This window comes from Octopus bimaculoides, chromosome 15, assembly GCF_046866305.1.
Source record: "Octopus bimaculoides isolate indiv1 chromosome 15, ASM4686630v1, whole genome shotgun sequence".
NCBI lineage: Eukaryota > Metazoa > Mollusca > Cephalopoda > Octopoda > Octopodidae > Octopus > Octopus bimaculoides.
Genome location: NC_142942.1, coordinates 43,009,770 through 43,031,439, shown reverse-complemented (window position 1 = coordinate 43,031,439; position 21,670 = coordinate 43,009,770). Strand labels below are relative to the sequence as shown.

Below are 21,670 nucleotides of genomic sequence, written 5' to 3'. Positions count from 1 at the left end.
TAAAGAATAACAGAGCTAAAAGTAAGAGTAAGTACGATTAGGCGACTTCTTAATGATCACTGCAAATGTTTCGATACATATAGATCTACGTATATATAGAATTTAAGTTGAACCGTTAATCGTTACATATTTTTTTCTCTCCGTCTTTTTTATTTTTTTTCGTTCTCTCTCCGCTTTTTTTTTTTTTTTTTTTTCTTCAATTTCAATCCTTTCTATCGAAGAGCGTAGACTCGAAACGTCAAAGACCTTTCCATTTTTCTCGAGCGTTAAACTAATACTCCTGCTTGTTGTTCCTTCATCTGTCATCCTCTTTTGTTTTCTGTAAATTTGAACTATATATATATATATATATATAATGACGCATGGTTTGTGGTTCACTACAGCTGTTTCAGATGAGGTTTTTTTTTTTGTTGATAGTTTTACATCAGGCACAAGAAAACGCTTTCAACCTTGGTGTCTTCATTATTTAAATAACAGGTTCTTTCCAATCCTGGAAATATTATGTATATATATATATATATATATATATATATATATATATATATATATATATAGTTTCACCATTCCATTTCTTTTTACATTAGCAACACTTTCAGCTTAATAATACTTTGTTGGCTGCATAAAATCGTAACTCCATGCATGTATGATATTTTCAGTCAGAAATATTTTCGCCAAACTGTGGCATGTGGGGCTTACTACACTTTTGAAAATGTTAAACCGTTGCACTACACTTTGACAATTTTCATATCTTGGCATCTGAAGCAACTGGAGATACGATAGTTTGACCAAGAGAACCGGCTATCGCAAGCAAAATTAAATACTAAAAAAAAAAAAAAAAAAAACCGCATATGGCCAAATTTGGACATATAACAGTTTAACATTATAGCAACGAATTATATATATATATATATATGCTCGATAGCATTCCATCTGAGGAAGCATCTACACACAGTTGTTGCTGAAATATATTTGGTTACATAGCTATTCTAAAGACTAATCAATGAATGTAAAAACTCAGCAACTTAAAGTTTGTGTCCGGTGCAGAAACAAATGTTGTGCTTTACTATGAAAACCTGCTACTTTTCATCATGCTATATTATTCTTATAATAATTCTTATATATATATATATATATATATATATTATTATTATTATTATTATTATTATTATATATACATACATAGGCGCAAACTTTGCTGTGTGGTAAGAAGTTTCCCAACCATATGGTTCCATGTTCAGTCCCACTACGCGGCACCTTGTTTAAGTATCTTCTGCTATAGCCTCGGGCCGACTAAAGCTTGTGTGTGTGGATTTGGTAGACGGAAACTAAAAGAAACCCCATAATATATATATATATATATATATATAATTTGTGTTTGTCCCCCACCATCGTTTACAACCGATGTTGGTGTGTTTATATCCCCGTAACATAACGGTTCGGGCAAAAGAGACCGATAAAATAAGTACTAGGCTTACAAAGAATAAGCCCTGAGGGAGATTTGCTCGACAAAAGGCGGTGGTCCAGCGTGGCCACAGTCAACTGCCTGAAACAAGTAAATGAGTAAAAGAACATATAAATGTGTGTGTGTGTGTGTGTGTGTGTGTGTGTGTGTGTGTGTGTGTGTGAGAGAGAGAGAGGCGTACGGTTTCCTATGCTAGACAATATTTTTAAATCTATAGACGGAAAGGAAAGAAACTGGATGTTGTGATGTTGATTGCCTGATGAAAGTGAAGCTAAACATGTGTGTGTGTGTGTGTGCGTATAATATTTCTATGTTCGGCCATGTACATAGCTCTGCGTGATTCCCAAATTCTATCGTTCACATTTTTCCTCTGCAGTCGTCATCTTCCTCCTCCTCCTTCTACCCTACCACCCCCTTTATTCTTATATCTCTAGATTTCTATGTAAACCCTGCCTTCCTTTCTCTCGCTCCCACAACCTTTTCTATTACCTTCTTCCCCCCTCTCTCTCTCTCTCCCCTTCTCTCTTTCTTCTCTCTCTATTTATCTTACTCTCACTCCCTCACCTCTTCACTTTAACACTCCTACTCCGCCTCTTAATCCATTATTGACCAATCAGCGTCCAGTTTCTTTCTCTGCAACAACCGACCGCACGGGCTTCATTTGCCGACATAGCTTTTGTTATTTCTTCTGCCGTCAGTCTTTTTCATCTTCTCGTTCTTGTTATTCGAATTTGTTTCATTAGTATAATCTATCCCCCCACCCACTTTATACTTGAATTTGTTCTTCATTGCATTTTTGTGGTCTTTTGTTTATTTTGTTGTTTTGTCTCGAGTTTCTTTCTTCCTTCCCTTTCTTTTTCACTACTAAATTCCCGTCTCCCGGATATTCTGTGTGAGTCGATGTAATAAGTCTCTAAATTGCTAGACACAGCAGTTAAAATTCACATTCAAAGCACCTACTCTAAAAGAAAACAGAAACAAAAAAAGGCAAAAAAAAAAACGGAATGATACACGAATTGACGAAGGAAACTCAAAGCGGCCACCTGACTTCCGAGAAATAGCAGCCAAATTTATTTTTCGTATTTCAGAAACCAACGAGGGAACATATATGTAATCACTTAACCAGCAAAAATTAGCGGCCAAATTTCCTGCAGGACTAAACTAGGATTAAAAACGAAGACAACTGCAGCAACAAACGAATGGGGGCACGTTTTGGATAATGTAGTTGTAGATACATTATGGCAAAATAATATCAACGACATTTGAGGAGCTCAGTGGAGGCGCAATGGCCCAGTGGTTAGGGCAGCAGACTCGCGGTCATAGGATCGCGGTTTCAATTCCCAGACCGGGCGTTGTGAGTGTTTATTGAGCGAAAACACCTAAAGCTCCACGAGGGTCCGGCAGGGGATGGTGGCGAACCCTGCTGTACTCTTCCACCACAACTTTCTCTCGCTCTTACTTCCTGTTTCTGATGTGCCTGTAATTCAAAGGGTCAGCCTTGTCACACTGTGTCACGCTGAATATCCCCGAGAGCTACGTGTCTGTGGAGTGCTCAGCCACTTGCACGTTAATTTCACGAGCAGGCTGTTCCGTTGATCGGATCAACTGGAACCCTCGACGTCGTAAGCGACGGAGTGCCAACAAGATGAGGAGCTCAATGCCGTAGAGTATAGATAGGTCTGTTTGATGAGCTACGACTAGTTTGGGGCTTAACGAGAACAATATTGTGTAACTAAAAGCATCTCTTTCAACGGAACCCTGGGTTACAGACTGACAGGTGGTAGGATTTATATTTGAGGATATCGACCTCAGCATTTATTTTATAGCAGCACGGCTAAATAGTTTTGAAGTTCGCTTCGCAGTCCTTAGATCTTGGGTTCGATCCCAGTGACTAGCTTCTTGAGCAAGTTTCTCTTTATTCCTTTACTTGCTTCAGTCATTTCACTGCAGCTCCGCTGGAGCACCGCATTAAAGGGTTTTAGTCGAAAAAGATCGACCCCAGGACTTGCCCTTTGTAAGCCTAGTAACTTACTCAAACGGTCTCTTTTACTGAGCTGCTTATGTTACGGGTACGTAAACACACTAACACCGGTTGTTCAAGCAATGAAGGGACAAACACAGACACAAAGACACAGACATACGACAGGCTTCTTTCAGTTTCCCTCTCCCAAATCCACCTACAAAGCTTTGGTCGACCCGAAGTTATAGTTGAAGACATTTGCCCAAGGTGTCACGCAACGGGACTGAACCCGGAACCATGTGTGTGGGAAGCAAGCTTCTCTATTTCCTTTTTTTGTACTCTTCTTTATTTCAAAAATGACGTGATTTATACCACAAAGCATTCTACTGTTACCGCTCACACAACTACGACTGCGCTCAGTGTATTATCACACTGGAAGATTGTGTTACCATCAGGGGACATTCTTTGTACCACAGGATGGATATGTTCTACCCCGAAAAATAATAATAATAATAATAATAAGATGGACAAGGTCATATAATCCTTAGAGTTAACTCTGTCACGTGGAACAATTAAAAGAGCCAAAGAATTCCGTGATACGGCTGCCCAAATTATCACAGAGTGATCGCCATGATTCTTGGTAAGTGCCAAACACCTAGAGGTGAAGACTTCTTTGGTCTGTCTCCGAAACATAAACTTGCCCCAAAGTTCGAAAAAGGACGGACGGTGATCCATTAGAGAATACGATATTATTCCATCGCACCTTTAACCTCTCCTGATTGTTGAGATAACATTTTTAGCCGCTTATCATCATTGATAATGGGAAACAGGAGAGGTTTAGCAATTGTGGTCTTCCAATGGCATTCACGAAAAACGGTTGGCACACAGTTAACAAGATGATGGGTTAGCTTAGCTATCTTCTTTTGCTGCAGAAGTTCGATGGATTTGAGATGCAACAAGATAAACTCTTCTGCGACCCTTCTGCCCTCCACCCAGAATAATGCTAGCCATACTGTTTTACCGTGGTTTTGGAATGCCAGTATGATTTTCAAAATTGCACCTCTCGAAATATAAAACAGTCCAGCAGTTTTAGTGCCTGAATCCCTAGTTATCCATGCTTCGATAATTTGTCTCCTTTGGAGATCAGATAGGTCACGCATTTTAACCTATTTACATATAAATATCTAAAGAAAGAAAGGAAGAACAAGACATTCATAGCGCATACTATCATCTAACCACGAAAAATATGTGCCCTTTTACAGTCTGTTGTGTCGCTAAATTTTTACTGAGAACATATTTTTCGTGGTTAGATGATTCGGCATCTATTTCTAGCATATAGGAGTCCACTTTTGCTGGTCATTCCTCTTATTTTTGTATGTAATATAATTTTAATCTTCGGATTGTTTTAATATGGTAGACCACTGGTTTTAATTGATTAATATCAATTTCTACCCTTATTAATAAATTTTAAATAATGATATTCTCAAACCGGTAAATTAGCAGCAAAAATTTATTAACTGCAGAATTATTTCCGGACTCAGCGCGCCATATTGAGGACATTTGAAAGGATACACTGAATGTAATTTGTAGAACTCTACACGTGCTCCTTTTTGAGTGAACGTCTTGTGTCTAATTCTGGAAGTTATATTTTATAAATCGACAGACTACGCTGATGATCCTGCAGATATTTACTTATGTAAATTTTAACAGGCGAAACCATGGTACGTAGGTTAATCGTTTTTTTTTTATTTAGTATTTTTTCATTTGTCTTGCCCTTTTACAGTCTGTTGTGTGGCTAAATTTTTACTGAGAACATATTTTTCGTGGTTAGATGATTCGGCATCTATTTCTAACATACAGGAGTCCACTTTTGCTGGTCATTCCTCTTATTTTTGTATGTAATATAATTTTAATCTTCGGATTTTTTTAATATGCTAGACCACTGGTTTTAATTGATTAATATCAATTTCTACCCTTATTAATAAATTATATATATATATGACTATAAACAGAAACCTTATGTGGAAACTTGCTATTTAGTTGGAGAAAGATCTCATTAACATTTAGCAAGTGTGAGCGACTCACTAAGAAAAGCAGACAAATTTAATTAGTGAAGTGATTATTTTAATTTCAATAAATTAGAAATTAATTACCATTTATTAACATAATTAAGAATGATCAGTTATAAGTGCATCAAAACACGCGACGAGGTTTCGATTCTCTGTTACAGCTCTTTCCGTCATCGAATGATGGAGACGGTGGTATGCTTGACATTATTAGTTGTTTCAAGTAGTTCAAATCCTTCTTCTGTCGATTTTAATTTTATACTCTCGGTGATTAATAAAATAAGAGTCGGTTAATTGATAATGGGTCACCGCAAGGCAGCTAGCTGGCAGAGTGGTTAGCGAGCTGTGCAGAAAATGCTTAGCGGCATTTCATTCCTCTTTATTTTGAGTTCAAATTTCGCCGAGGTCGACATTGCCTTTTATCCTTATATAATCAACTTACCCACATCCCCGACAATATATCGGCTTTAAACAATATTAGATCACCATTAATATCCAAAGTACCAAAACAGAGAACAGAAAGGATCGTTAAAAACGTCGGACAAAATGCTTCCTGGAATTTCTTTGGATTCTACGCTCAAATGTCCTCGAGGTCAAATTTACCTTCCATCCGTTTATGGTCACTAAAAAAAAGTTAGTCAAATACTCGGGTCAATATGTTATTAGACCAAAACGCACCCTGTTAAATTTAAAACGGTGATTTTGTACTTAAATTAGGAACACGTACCCAAATCTTAAGCAAATATATATAAAAATATAAGTATAATATATATATATATATATATATATATAAAAATATAAAATATAAATAAAAATGTTTGTGTGTCTGTGTTTGTTCCCCTAACATCGCTTGACAACCGATGCTGGTGTGTTTCTGCCCCCGTAACTTAGCGGTTCGGCAAAAGAGAATGATAGAATAAGTACTAGGCATCCAAAGAATAATTCCTGGGGTCAATTTGCTCGACTAAAAGGCGGTGCTCCAGCATGGCCGCAGTCAAATGACTGAAACAAGTAAAAGAGTATATATATGCATGTATATATATGTATGTGTATATATATATATGTAGGTATATATGTCTATCCGTATGTATATACATATATGTATATATGTATATATACATGTGTGTATATATATATGTATGTGTTTATATGTATGTATGTGTATATATAAATGCAGGAGTATATATATATGTGGATATACATATTTGTATATGTATATATATATATGTATGCATATATATATATATGTATGCATATATATATATATGTATGTATATATATATGTATGTATATATATATATATATGTATGTATATATATGTATGTATATATATGTATATATATGTATGTATATATATATATATATATGTATGTATATATATGTATATATATGTATGTATATATATGTATATATATGTATGTATATATATGTATGTATATGTATGTATATATATGTATGTATATATATGTATATATATATATATATATATATATATGTATATATATATATATACACAGAGAGAGAGAGAGAGAGAACGGAAAAGAGGGTGCGAGAAATAAATGCACAAAATAGAACCGAATTCTGACTTTGTTTCTTTCATACTTTTGTGTGTATAGAGAAAACAATACCAGTAGTTTATTGGGGGTCTTTCCAATTCAGTCACTTATGTTAACCCCTTGCCATCTTGTATCGCAACAAGTGATCAGAGCGAAACAGGAACCCCAATCTGTATGACGCTAGAAAGAATCACTTGTTCTCAGTTTCAAAACTGGCCTTGTCTTCCACCGTTGAATGGAGAATAAATTAATATACCTGTAATATGCTGGGCTGAATGTGCCCGACTGTACAATCCTTTCCGAAATTCTTTTATTTTCTCGCCTTTTTAACCACCGTGTTTTTTTTAATTTTTTTGTGAGGGGATTTAGTTTGTACCATATTTGACATACGTTACTAAAAAACTTATTTTATTATTATTAATAGTAGTAGTAGTAGTAGTAGTAGTAGTAATAGTAAGGCAGTGAGTTGACAAAATTGTTAGAGCATCGGACAAAAGGCTTTGCGGTATATGTTCCGGCTCTTTACCTTTTGAGTTAAAATCCCCTTGTGGTCAACCTCTCCATAATTCTCTCTGCTCCTAGTCAGAGTTCTCGTCATGAACAATCATTGTGACGACAGAACCACACACTGATATACACAACTATTATATATATATGTATATATATATATATATATATATATATATATATATATACACGCACACACACGTCATATTTGATAATAATAATAATTAATTCGTTTTATTGGCCACAATATCAATTAAAAACATATAAGGACAAAGACAGGACGAAGGTTACAAAAGGCTTTGTCCGAAAAGGTAGGAAAGTTCGTCTAAACAGAGGAAGAAAACGGAGAAAGATATAATAAATAAATAGATAAATAAATAGATAAATAAATAAGTAGAACTCCCAAAAGGGGAGGCGCTTCGAAAAAGGAAAGGTTACACGTGGAAAAACCCATAAAACCACGGGAGCCTGGTCAGAAAAAATAAGAAAGGGGTATAGAGCCCTTACTCCTTTTACATTACTTTTTTTTTCTTTTTTTTTTTTTCTACAGGTGTATTCTCAGAATTGGTCCGTTTATACTGGCCATTCTTCCAACAGTCACCCATCTTTCAACGAATTTGCTATGAGACAGCACTTCCCTTCTCTACTCTCATCTTCCTTTTCAAGTGGAACTTGAAAAAGTTGATGAGGCCTTGGCCAAAGAGGAAAGTGTCTGTCTTTAGCCCTTTCAAACGGGTCCACCATATCACCTCTTTCGCTACAGCCACTAGGCATAGGAAAATTGCCTTGCCCTCCTGGTTAAAGGAGGTCGAGTGCAAACATGTTGTTTAACATTATCTCTACCGACGCTGAAAGGCGATGAATCGCACACAAACACGCACGCACACACGCACACACACACACACACACACACACACACACACACACACACACACACACACACAAACGCACACGCACACACACATACTTCATGTCCTTTTCACTGTCCTTTGTGGTAAGTACCTTGGTAGCATTAGCATTTCGTGGTAACACGTTCACTAAGTGATTGGGGTACCAGTAAGGTACCCAGTTTGACCTCATCAAAAATATTCATTCGTCGGCTTCACCACCCCATCTTTGACTCTGGGATCATTAAAATCTATCCCATTCAGAATGACTTATATTTTTTCCATCTTATATATTTCTACGAAATACCAGTCAAACAAGAGATTCTTATACAAATATACCTGCATCTTTAAATATGTATTGTTTTGCGTTTAATAATAACAATAGTTTTAAATTTTTTGGCACAAGGCCAGCAATTTCGGAGGAGTGTGTGAATCGATGACATCGACGCCAGTGTACAGCTGGTTCTTAATTTATCCACCCCGAAAGGCTGAAAGTCAATGTCGACCTCAGCAGAATTTGAACTCAGAACGTAGTCGGAAGAAATGCCGCTATGTGAACGAGTCTACCACTTCGCCGCCTTGACAATAGTAATAATAATCATCCTTTCTACATAAAGCAGGAGGCCTGAAATTTAGGGGAGGGGGATAAGTCAATTGCATTGATCCCCAATGTTTCACTGGTACTTAATTACCGACCCCAAAATGATGAAAGGTAAAGTCGACTTCGGAGGGATTTGAACTCAGAACGTAAGAATGAACGAAATACCAGTAAGTATTTTGCCAAGCTTGCTAAAAAAATAAATGCTGAGCGGCATTTCGTCCTTCCTTACGTCCTGAGTTCAAATTCCGCCGAGGTCGATTTTACCTTTCATCCTTTCAGAGTTGATAGATTAAGTACCAGTGAAACACTAGACTCGAAGTAACTGGCTAGTCCCCTCCCGCGATCTTTCAGGCTTTATACCGTTAATAGAAAGGAGTATTGTTAAGAAGGGGAGTTGGGAGAATTATTAGCATGGCGGAAGCTATTGTAATGATTATTATTGTTATTCTATCTTTCATTCTCGAGGGTGCCGATGAAATAAAGTACCGGTTATATACTAGGGTTAGTTTTGTCTAACTTCCTACACTTCTCAAAAAAAAATTGTGTGCTTCCGGCGAGCTGACAGAATCGTTAGCATGCCGGTTAAAATGCATAGAGGTATTTCGTCCGTCTATACGTTGTGAGTTCAAATTCTACCGAAGTCGACTTTACATTTCATACTTTCGGGGGTCGATAAAATGAGTACCATTTGTGCACTAGGGTCGATATAATCGACTTACACATACCCCCCGAAATTTCTGGTCTTGTGCTAAAATTCGAAACCCATTTTTAAAAAATGTTTGTGTTCCTTTTTACTGTTTCTTATTCTTCTTCTTCATCGTCATTTCTAAACCTGATCTCCCTATTCCATGCTCTCTCTCTCTCTCTTTTTCTCTATCTCTCTCTCTCTCTTTCTCTCTCTCTTTCTCTCTCTATCTCTCTCTCTCTCTCTCTCTCTATCTCTCTCTCACACACACACACGTTCCGCCTTTAATCCTCCTCCTACTTTCGTTTTCCTTTCTTAGCCGCATAACAATCCCCCCACTCTTTTTCCTAGCACACACGCAAATGCACGCACGCACGCACGTACGCACATAGGAACTACGAGACCTTAGATGCTAGAAACAACAGCCACATCACTTCGTCCAGCGTCTATTAAAAACAAAGATACGCAAACTTAAATGTAAAACGCCGGACACATTGATTGAAAAAAGACGGAATAGTCGCGGCTGGTAGGAAGTAGTCTCTGTCAGAAGATGACCCAGGGGACGAAACAGCAGCAGTTACTACTGTTACTACTACTGCTACTACTACTATACGTACACCTCATGCACCACTCTCCTCAGTTTCTGTGTTATTGTGGCTGCTGATAGTATAGCCTCTCCCACCTCTGCTCTCACTTATTCCTCCTACTCCTTATAGACGCTCCTCTTTTGTTTGGCTCTTCTTGCATTCAGCCACTCCTACTACTTTTCGCTTGCCTCACCTCCCCCTCCTTCTCACTTTAGGTTTCACTCACCACCACGTTTTCTCATTCTCTCTCTCTCTCTCTCTTTCTATCTCTCTCTCTCTCTGTCTGTCTGTCTGTCTGTCTATTTATCCGTGTATCTATCCTTCCGTCTCTTTATCTGTCTATCAACTCGTTTATTTATCCGTCTCCTTATCTATCTATCTATCACACACACACAAGCACACACACATTATACATTCTTTCGTTCTTTTACCTCTTTCAGTTATTTGACTGCGGCCATGCTGGAGCACCGCGTTGCAAAGTCTCAGCCGATCTCATTTTTGTTAGGCCTAGTACTTATTTTATCGCTCTCTTTTTGACGAACCACTAATTTACAGCTTGTATATGTGAATATATATATATATATATATATTGATCGCCTATACATATATATATATATATATATATATATATATACATATATATATATATATATATAGCCATATCCGATGAGAAGGCATTAGTTTGTTGGAGGTTATAGTATTAGACACTTGCACGTGTGTGTATATATATATCTATATATATATACATATACACATACACTCTACCTTTGCGCTGTAAAGTTGCGTGCATGACATAGCAAATGAGAAATTTGCTGTCAAAACGGCAGAATATGGATTCGAACTCACTCTATGGTTTATAAAAATCAAGTGTTTTCAACATCCTACATAATTTTTATCGAAACTGATGGAGGATCATCTGAATATTTTGTAGGGGTACCTCCTAGGGCTCAAACGGTCGTCTCGTACCTTACTGATGCTGCTTCAGGAACGCGTTAATGGTACACGTTTTGGACAATCAGGGAGCGAAAGCTATAGGAATGTCCATCGTTATGCAAACACACATACACGCACACACACATATATATATATATATATATATTTACACGCACATACATACATATACGTTCATATATATATATATATATATATATATATATACTCTTATTTGTTTCAGTCATTTGACTGAGGCCATGCTGGAGCGCCGCCTTTAGTCGAGGAAATCGATTCCAGGACTTATTCTTTGTAAGCCTAGTACTTATTCTATTCTATCGGACACTTTTGCCGAACTGCTAAGTTACAGGGACGTAAACACACCAGCATCGGTTGTCAAGCAATGTTGGGGCGGGGACACACACACACACACACACACACACACACATATATATGACGGGCAAACACACTCATAGAGTGAGTTCCCGTCTACCAAATCCAGTCACAAGGCTTTGGTCGGCCCGAGGCTATAATAGAAGACAAATGCCCAAGGTGCCACGCAGTGGGACTGAGCCCGGAACCATGTGGTTCGTAAGCAAGCTGCTTACCACACAGCCACTTCTCAGCCTATATATATATATATATATACACACACATATATGTATGTGGATGTTTGAGTGACAGAGGCTACACACTGGTACTTTAGAAAGTATTATAGGATTGACGCTCAGAGCCATATGTTTGAAGTACTCTATTCATGTAATATTTCTGTACTCCCTTACATCCCTGCAAAGTGCCGCTGAAATGCATTGTAAAATTTATAATATGGAAACATTTCTTGTGTCATAATTTTATACAAACGTCTTCAGCATGCATTGAAAGTCTTGCATTCAGGATGCAAAAGTCGACAGTGGTATATGTCTGTGTACTGATGTATATATGTGTGTGTGTATGTATATATATATATATATATATATAGATATATGTATATATATATATATATGTTTTTATGCATATATATATATATATGTGTATATATATATATATATATATAGATATGTATATATAGATATGTATAGATATATGTATAGATATATGTATATGTATAGATATATGTATATGTATAGATATATGTATATGTATAGATATATGTATATGTATCGATATATGTATATGTATCGATATATGTATATGTATCGATATATGTATATGTATGTATAGATATATGTATATATATGTATAGATATATGTATAGATATATGTATATATATGTGTAGATATATGTATATATATGTATAGATATATGTATAGATATATGTATATATATATGTATAGATATATGTATATATATATGTATAGATATATGTATATATATATGTATAGATATATGTATATATATATGTATAGATATATGTATAGATATATGTATAGATATATGTATAGATATATGTATAGATATATGTATAGATATATGTATATATATGTATAGATATATGTATAGATATATGTATATATATGTATAGATATATGTATATATATTGTATAGATATATGTATATATATTGTATAGATATATGTATATATATTGTATAGATATATGTATATATATTGTATAGATATATGTATATATATTGTATAGATATATGTATATATATTGTATAGATATATGTAGATATATGTATAGATATATGTAGATATATGTATAGATATATTTATATATATGTATATATGTATCTATATATGTATACACGTATATATATATACGTATATATCTATGAATATATTTGTGTATATGTGTATGTATATATTTGTATATATGTGTATGTATATATTTGTATATATGTGTATGTATATATGTGTATGTATATATTTGTATATACATGTATATATGCATACGTGTATATATATATGTATATATGCATACGTGTATATATATATATGTATATATGCATACGTGTATATTTTTATATGTATATATGCATATGTATATATGTGTATATATATATATGTATATATGCATATGTATATATGTGTATATATATATATGTATATATGCATATGTATATATGTGTATATATATATTTGTATATATGCATATGTATATATGTGTATATATATACATATATATATGCATATGTATATGTTTATATATAAATACATGTATATATACATTTGTATATATGTATATATATGTATATATATGTATATATGTTTGTATGTATATATGTATATATATGTATATATGTTTGTATGTATATATGTATATATATATATGTTTGTATGTATATATGTATATATATATATATATATATATATATTTGTATGTATGTATATATATTTGTATGTATATTTGTATGTATATATATTTGTATGTATATATATTTGTATGTATGTATATATATTTGTATGTATATATATATATATTTGTATATATATATGTCTATATATATGCATATATATGTATGTACATATATGTATATATAAATACTTATGTGTATGTGTGTGAGTGTATTTGTGTGTACGCATGTATACATGTATACTTATATATATATATATTTATATATATATATATGTGTGTTTGTATATATAGATATAGATAGATAGATAATGCAATATTTGAGCATTTTTATATGGATCCATGTCTGTATGGATACACACACAAAAATATACGCGCAAATAAATGTGTATATGCATATATATATTTTACTATTAAAAAGCCTATTTTAAAAAAAAACTATAATTCAAACTTAATGAAAATATACATATAAAATATACGCGAGACACTAACATACGCACGAACACACAAGCATTTATGCATACACAGAAACAGTCGCACACACACATATGTATATTTTTCCTGAGCGTGCGCCTGCGTGTATTTGTACATATGTATGTGAGTGTAAGACTATGCAAATGAGTGGTACCCTACGAATTTCACATAACTAATTAGTATACATTCCCCTCTGTTCATGTGACGATATTTCTATTTCACGATTTATAATTCATATATATATATATATATATATGTATGTGTGTGTTCTTGTGTGTGTGTATTTATGTAAGCATGCATATATTTATGAAAAGCTGAATATATACATATGTAATTGTAAATATTTCACAGTATAGAGATGTTGCGGTGATTCACGCACATACACACGACATATATATATATGTGTGTGTGTGTGTATATATCAGGTAGCTATGTACACATAAATATATAGTTATATGTATGCACATATACATGTATGTAAGATGCATGCAATCTGCTGTTTGTAGTTGTCGAACAGACCAATTACGAGACATAAACAAAATCAGAAATAATATATTTATAAAAAGAAATTTAAAACCTTCGGTTACCTATAAATGATATATATACCCATGTGTGTATACACACACACACACACACACACACACACACATATATATATATATATATATATATATATATATATATATATATATATAGTTTTAGGGAAAATAACCAATTTTCAAGAATTCATCGATGAAAATCCACTATCACATATAGAAAAATTGTGCTTTTAATTATTAATTTTTCTATATGTGATAGTGGATTTTTATCGATGAGTTCTTGAAAATTGGTTATTTTCCCTAAAACTATATATTTATATATATTTTATCTATAAGGCTCAATTTAATATTAATTTTTTATAAATTGATTTTAATTGAGTTTTTTACCTGTAATTTTGGATTTTGTCCCTAATATTATTATATATATATATATATATATATATGAATAAAATTTATTAATAAGGGTAGAAATTGATATTAATCAATTAAAACTAGTGGTCTAGCATGCTAAAAATATGTAATATATATATATATTTGTCATTATACATATCTATATATATATATGCACATGCACACATCTGCATATCTTTAGCATATATATAACTTTATGCATTTGTATATACATACATTCATATATGTATATATATATATACATACATATATATATGTACATAAATATATACATACATATATATATGTACATAAATATATACATATATATATATGTACATAAATATATACATATGTATACATACATATATATATATATGTACATAAATATATATATATATATATATATATACATATTTCTTTATCTTTTACTTGTCAGTCATGAGACGGCGGCCATACTGGGGTACCTTCTTGAAGACTCTTTAGTCATTGTGTGGACCCCAATTCTTAATTTTGAAAAGCCTGGTAATTCTATCAGTCTTTTTTTGCCGAACCTTTAAGGAGACGCAAACACATCGGCACGGTTGTCAAGCGGTGTGGAGGCAGGAATGTGGGGAGAAAAACACACGCACACACGCACACACACACACACACGCGCACCCCCCCCCCCCACCCACCCACCCACACACACACACACAAGATGGGCTTCTTTCAGCTTCTGTCTACAAAATCCACTCAAAGGTAGAAGGCATTTGACCAAGGTGCCACGCAGTTTGGCTGAACCCGGAATCATGTGGTTAGGAAACAAGTTTCTTACCACACAGTCACGCCTGCGTCTATATACACTTGTATACGACGGGCTTCTTCTAGTTTCCCTCTACCAAATCCACTATCTCTCTATGTATATATATATACAGATATACATGCATACATACATGCACCACGAACACACACACACATATATATTGTATGTATATGAGCGTATATGCGTATACATATCTATAGGTGTATACGCATATAGATTCATGAGTGTGTGTGCGCGCGCGTGTGTTTGTATATTAATAATCTGCAGAAGTTGAAGAGTGATCCAAGGTCCGAGACGGGCTTCTTTCAGTCTACCATAGAGGACCGAGACCTCAACGAATGAATTTTGTGCCGATTATCAATAGTGTATGTATATGTGCGTGTGTGTGTGTGTGTGTGTGTGTACACACGCACACATGCAAATGCACCTCTTTGTATACAATGTTTATCTGTCATATATATATATATGTGTGTGTGTGTGTGTGTGTGTGTGTGTGTGTGTGTATTCATACGCACACTCGTACATACTCAGGCACTCACAGGCACACAAATACATACCACACATTCGTAGTCGTCCGCAAAAGGTTTGAGAATTTGAGACTCAAAACCTAACTACAAGTTTTGAGACAAGACTTAATGCACTCACCCCTAGACTCTTCCATGTACACACACGCATACTGCACACACACCCATACACACACGCATACTACGCACATACGGTCTTGTAGTAGTAGTAGTAGTTGTTGTTGTTGTTGTTGTTGTTGAGAGCGCGTTTTATATAACTAAATCGTGCTTGTGGTCTTTTTTTTTGTTGTTGTTTTGATGATGAGGACGACCAGGCTTTAATTTTTGGTTATTTGTATTCTATTCTGTGTATTATGAAACACATCTTTTTGCTTTATGATGTTTTTTGAGGTTATTGCTGTCGTTGTTGGAAGTTGCGTACATTTTGCGTGTCTGGGTTTGTCTTTGCTAGTATATTTTTTCTTTGAATGAGCTATTTCGTTTGTGTGTGTGTGTGTGTGTGTGCACAAATATTAACTTTGTTTCCAACATACGCATGCATACATGAATACAAATAGCTATATGCATACATACATACATACATACATACACACACATATATCCACACAAACACACACACACACACACACACACACACACACACACATATATATTTCTGTATGTTTGTGTATATGAAGTTATTCACGTTACGAAGTCTGTAACATAAAGTACCAGTCAGACACGAGGGCGGTTTTAATCGGGTAACTCCACCCTTCCATGTATCAAGTTCTCTACCTGCCATTCTCACAGTTCTAATGATAATAACAATAATAATAAAAATAATTATAATAATAATAATAATATCTTTTACTATCGGCCCAAGGCCTATTAATTATTATTATTATTATTATTATTATTTTAAATACTGCCGAGGTTGACTTCGCTTTTCATCCTTTAAAGGTCGATAAATAAAGTAGCAGTGGGATACTGGGATCGATGTAATAGATTGGTCTCCTCTCACTAAATTTTGGCAGAAAGGATTATTATTATTAATTCAACTTTTATTTTACAATATATTACTGAAAGACCATGTCAGCGTGTTTGTGGTTAAGCTTGTATATATATATATATCATGTATGTGTGCGCACGCGTGTGTGTGTGTGTGTGTGTGTGTGTGTGTGTGTGTGTGTGTGTGTGTGTGTGTGTGTGTGTGTGTGTGTGTGTGTTTGAGCGTTCCGCGCGCGCCAAGTTATAAGCACACACACACGTAATTCACAAGGGGCACAGTAACCAGTTCAAATGGCAGTGCCCCAACATGGCCACCCTCTGTATTTGATTACTACGTAGTGATGAATTAAAACACAGTAAGGTATGCAGCAGAAGTGCCAAGAGAAACAAACACACACACACACATGCACACACACACACACACACATGCACACACGCACACATACGCACGTGCGAGCATACATACATACATACACATACATACATACAATAACCCATGCCTCTCCTTTATTATTGATTTCTTTTTTATTTTTAGGGGCAATTTGGCAGAGTCGTCAGATTGTCGGAAAAAGGGGCCAAGCGTTATTTCTTCCTGGGTGCAATTGTGGGTGCAATTCCTGTCGAGGTTAACTTTGTTTTACATCTTTTAGGGTTCGAAAAAAAATTAAGTAACAGTCAAGTACTAGGGTCGATGTTATTATTATTATTATTATTATTATTATTATTATTATTATTAAGGCGGCGAGCTGGCAGAATCGTTAGCACGCCGGGGAAAATATTTAGCGACGTTTCGTTCGTCTTTACGTCCTGGGTTCAAATTCCACCGAGACTGATTTGCCTTCCATCATTTCAGGGTCGATAAAATAATTCCAGTCAAGCACTGGGGTTGTCGTAATCGATTAGGCCCCCACCCCTCTAATTTCAGTTTCAGGCCTTGTGCCTATAACAGAAAGGGATTTTTTTTTAATGGTCATGCGTGTATGTGTTGCTGTTATTATTATTGTCAGCATTTCGTCTGGTTTTACATTCTGAGTTTAAATTCTGCCGAGGTAGACTTTGCCCTTCATCCTTCCAAAGTCGATGAAATAAAATACCAGTGGCATACTGGGATCGATGTAATCGACTAGTTCCCTCCTCGAAAATTTCAGGCCCTGTGCCTTTAGTAGAAAGCATTATTATTATTATTATTATTATTATTAATAATGATAATAATAATAATAGCTCGCAGGTCAAAAAAAAAAGTTTTGTGGTATTTCGTCCGACTTTACGTTTTGAGATCAAATTCCACAGAATTCGACTTAGCCTTTCATCCTTTCGGGGGGGGTCGATAAAATAAGTACCAGTTATGCACTGGGTTTTGACGTCATCGACTTGGTCACTCCTCAAAATTGCTGGCCCTGGTGCCAAAATAAGGAACGATTATCGTTGTTGTTGTTATTATTATTGTTATTGGAACAATATTGTGGGACTGCGATGGTGTATGAATGACAGAGTAAGACAGCGGCGTTGTCGACCTGCCTCCTCCTCCTCTTCCCCTCCTCCTCCTGCCTCTACTACCACTACTGTCGCTACTACATCAATTGTCGCTGCTGCTGCTGCTGCTGCTGCTATTACTATTGCTATTATTACTACTACTACTACTACTGCTGCTACCACAACTCCAGCAGCTGGGAGGGCGCTGCGGTTGTTGTGCTTTCTGATTTTTCACTCCCGTGTGTGAAAGGGACAACTCTTGTATTTTTTCTCCTCTCTGTATGTCTGTTCGTCGCTGGTGTTGGTGTTGGTGGTGTCTGTTGCTGTTGTTGTTGTTGTCGCTGTTGATGGGTACCCCAGAGATGCTATACGTCAATGTCTAGTGATGTGAAGTGTCTTCGATAGCAAACAAAAAAAAAAACATGCTACGATGATGATGATGATGATGACGATGATGATGATGATAACAACGACGACGACGATGACGATGATGATGATTCGATGGACTCTTGCTTAAAACGTTAATATTATCGCTTATTATTATCATCATTATTATTATTATTACTATTATTAGTATTAATTATCTCTTTCATCTGAATTATCGTCATCATTGTTATCTATAATCGTTGTCGTTTTATGTCATCATTCGATAAACAACACCAACAACACCAACGACAATATCATTGTCAAAGGAAGAAATAATACAACAGAAAAAAAAAAATACAAAGAAGTATATAATTATAATAATAATAATAATAATAATATTGATAATCAGAACTTGAAGGAAAAAAATCAAACAACACCAACAAGAAAAACGACGTCTCGTGAAATAGCATCGAAAGGAACACGAACAGCAGCAACCATCATCATCATCGTCAACTTTCTTGTATACAAATACTACAACCACTACTACTACTACTACAGCTATTACTATTATTATTACTGATCCTATAACTGGACAGATAACAACGGAAAGAACGATATGATCAACCTCAACAAGAACAAAGTCAAGAACATGAAGCAAGGTTAAAAAATTAACTTATTGTCATTACTGTATATTTGCAATTAGTAATATTGTCATTCTTATTCTTAACCATCGCCACCTCTCCTTGGTACCGCCGCCATCCACCGCTAACAAGTACTACTGTTATGTTTGAAATAAACGTGGACCACCCATAATCACATTACCGTGAAGAAAAAAAAAAAAGCGACTTTACCACCAAGAACACATCACGGACATATATATATATATATATATATATATATATATATATATATATATATATATATATACATATATATACACATACTTCGGATCGATAACAATATCTCTTCCCTTCCTCATCTCACCTGTCTCACAAACACACACACACACACACACACAGGTACATAAAAAAAAACATTCATTGGTATTCCGTATTATTTATTTATACCCCATCCATATATATATACACATATACACAAGCACACAAACACACACAATACACACACATATACAGATATACATATATTGCAAAAGTACGCGCGCACATAAACGCACACGTATAAACAAATACATTCACACACACACACACACACACACACACACACATATATATATATATATATATATATATATATATATATCCGTTATTTATATACACGGCGCAATCAACACACACTACCTCAGTTTATATATAAATATACACACGAAAAATAGACAAGATACACATTACATTTAAATAACAATTAGAACAACAAAATAATAATAATAACAATAATAACAAAACACCTGGCCCTATCCTCACCCGATTTCTACAAAAGGAAAAAAAATTTAACAGAAGAATAATATATTTCTCTACGTCATCTTTATCATACGAAATCGCCGAAACCTGGGTTGGTTCCTACATTTAACTTATTCTTCTTATTATTGTTTTGGTGGGTGAGTGCGTATCAACGCACCAATTATAAAGCAGTCAAAATTTCACCATCAAAAGCAGAAAACATGACAGAGACTCAAGCAAAAAGTAAGTTTCTTATTGTCCCATTCATCAAGTTTTAATTATAATATCATCTAATGAAGTAGAATGGTAAATACCAATTGATCATCATTACGATTACTTTTAATTATTTTATTCATTTTCGAACATTTCTTTGTTACCTGAAATCTTTCTTTTTAGATTTTATTCCATTTTTTGTGGGTACTTTTTTGTTTCATTTATGCATTTATCGTTATTTGAGTTCGTTTCATTTTCTTGGTCAATCGATTTTGTTCGTGCTAGGTTTTGTTATTGTCGTTCTTAAATATGTACGAGAGCGGCGGTGAGAGCGGTATGTGAGGAGTGTTGACTTGGTACAGTTGTTTGTTTATTGATCTATGTAAGTCACGTATTTGTCTATACGTCTGTCTGTCTGTCTGTCCATACAAGCTACCATTTATTTATTCATTTACCTACATATTTATATAATTATCTACTATTTTATTTATCGCTACATACTTAGGTTAGTGGCACTCTGTACCTGTTTGTAACGCTTGGTCTATTTCTCTCTTAGTGTGCTTGTTTCTCTACTTCTATCTATCTATCTATCTATCTACCTATCTGTCTGTCTGTCTGTCTATCTGTCTGTCTACATATATATATAGTTGTGCCCATATCTTCAAACATATTCATTTATCTGCAAATACCTATTGTTGTTCGGACAGCAAACCCGCATGTAATCATATACACACACGTATACATGTGTGTGTATACATACATACATTGCTACACACACACACACACACACACACACACACACACACACACACACACGTGTATGTATTATATATACGATATGGTAGCACACAATAACTCTTCTATTATTTAACTAAACTTACCTTATTTTTTAATCAGGTAATTGAAAGACAGCAATTAAAAGTACAACCAATGCATGTTTAATTATTGCAAGAATGATCATCTGCG

At 34.6% G+C, this 21,670-nt stretch overlaps 1 protein-coding gene across 4 annotated transcripts in view; it reads left to right on the top strand.

The window, feature by feature from the left end:
• The window catches only part of LOC106870615 (insulin gene enhancer protein ISL-1-like), a 151,851-nt gene that overhangs the window by 24,115 nt on the left and 106,066 nt on the right, over positions 1-21,670 (top strand). The window contains exon 1 of one of the 4 annotated variants that reach the window (XM_089363783.1): positions 18,793-19,753. The exons of 1 other annotated variant lie outside the window; for it this stretch is intronic. In XM_089363783.1, the coding sequence (XP_089219909.1) occupies positions 19,711-19,753 (43 nt within the window). In that variant the 5' untranslated portion in view covers positions 18,793-19,710. Of the gene's footprint in view, positions 1-18,792; positions 20,735-21,670 lie in introns of those variants that run through there. 2 more of the 4 variants (XM_089363785.1, XM_089363786.1) reach the window with 2 other exon arrangements.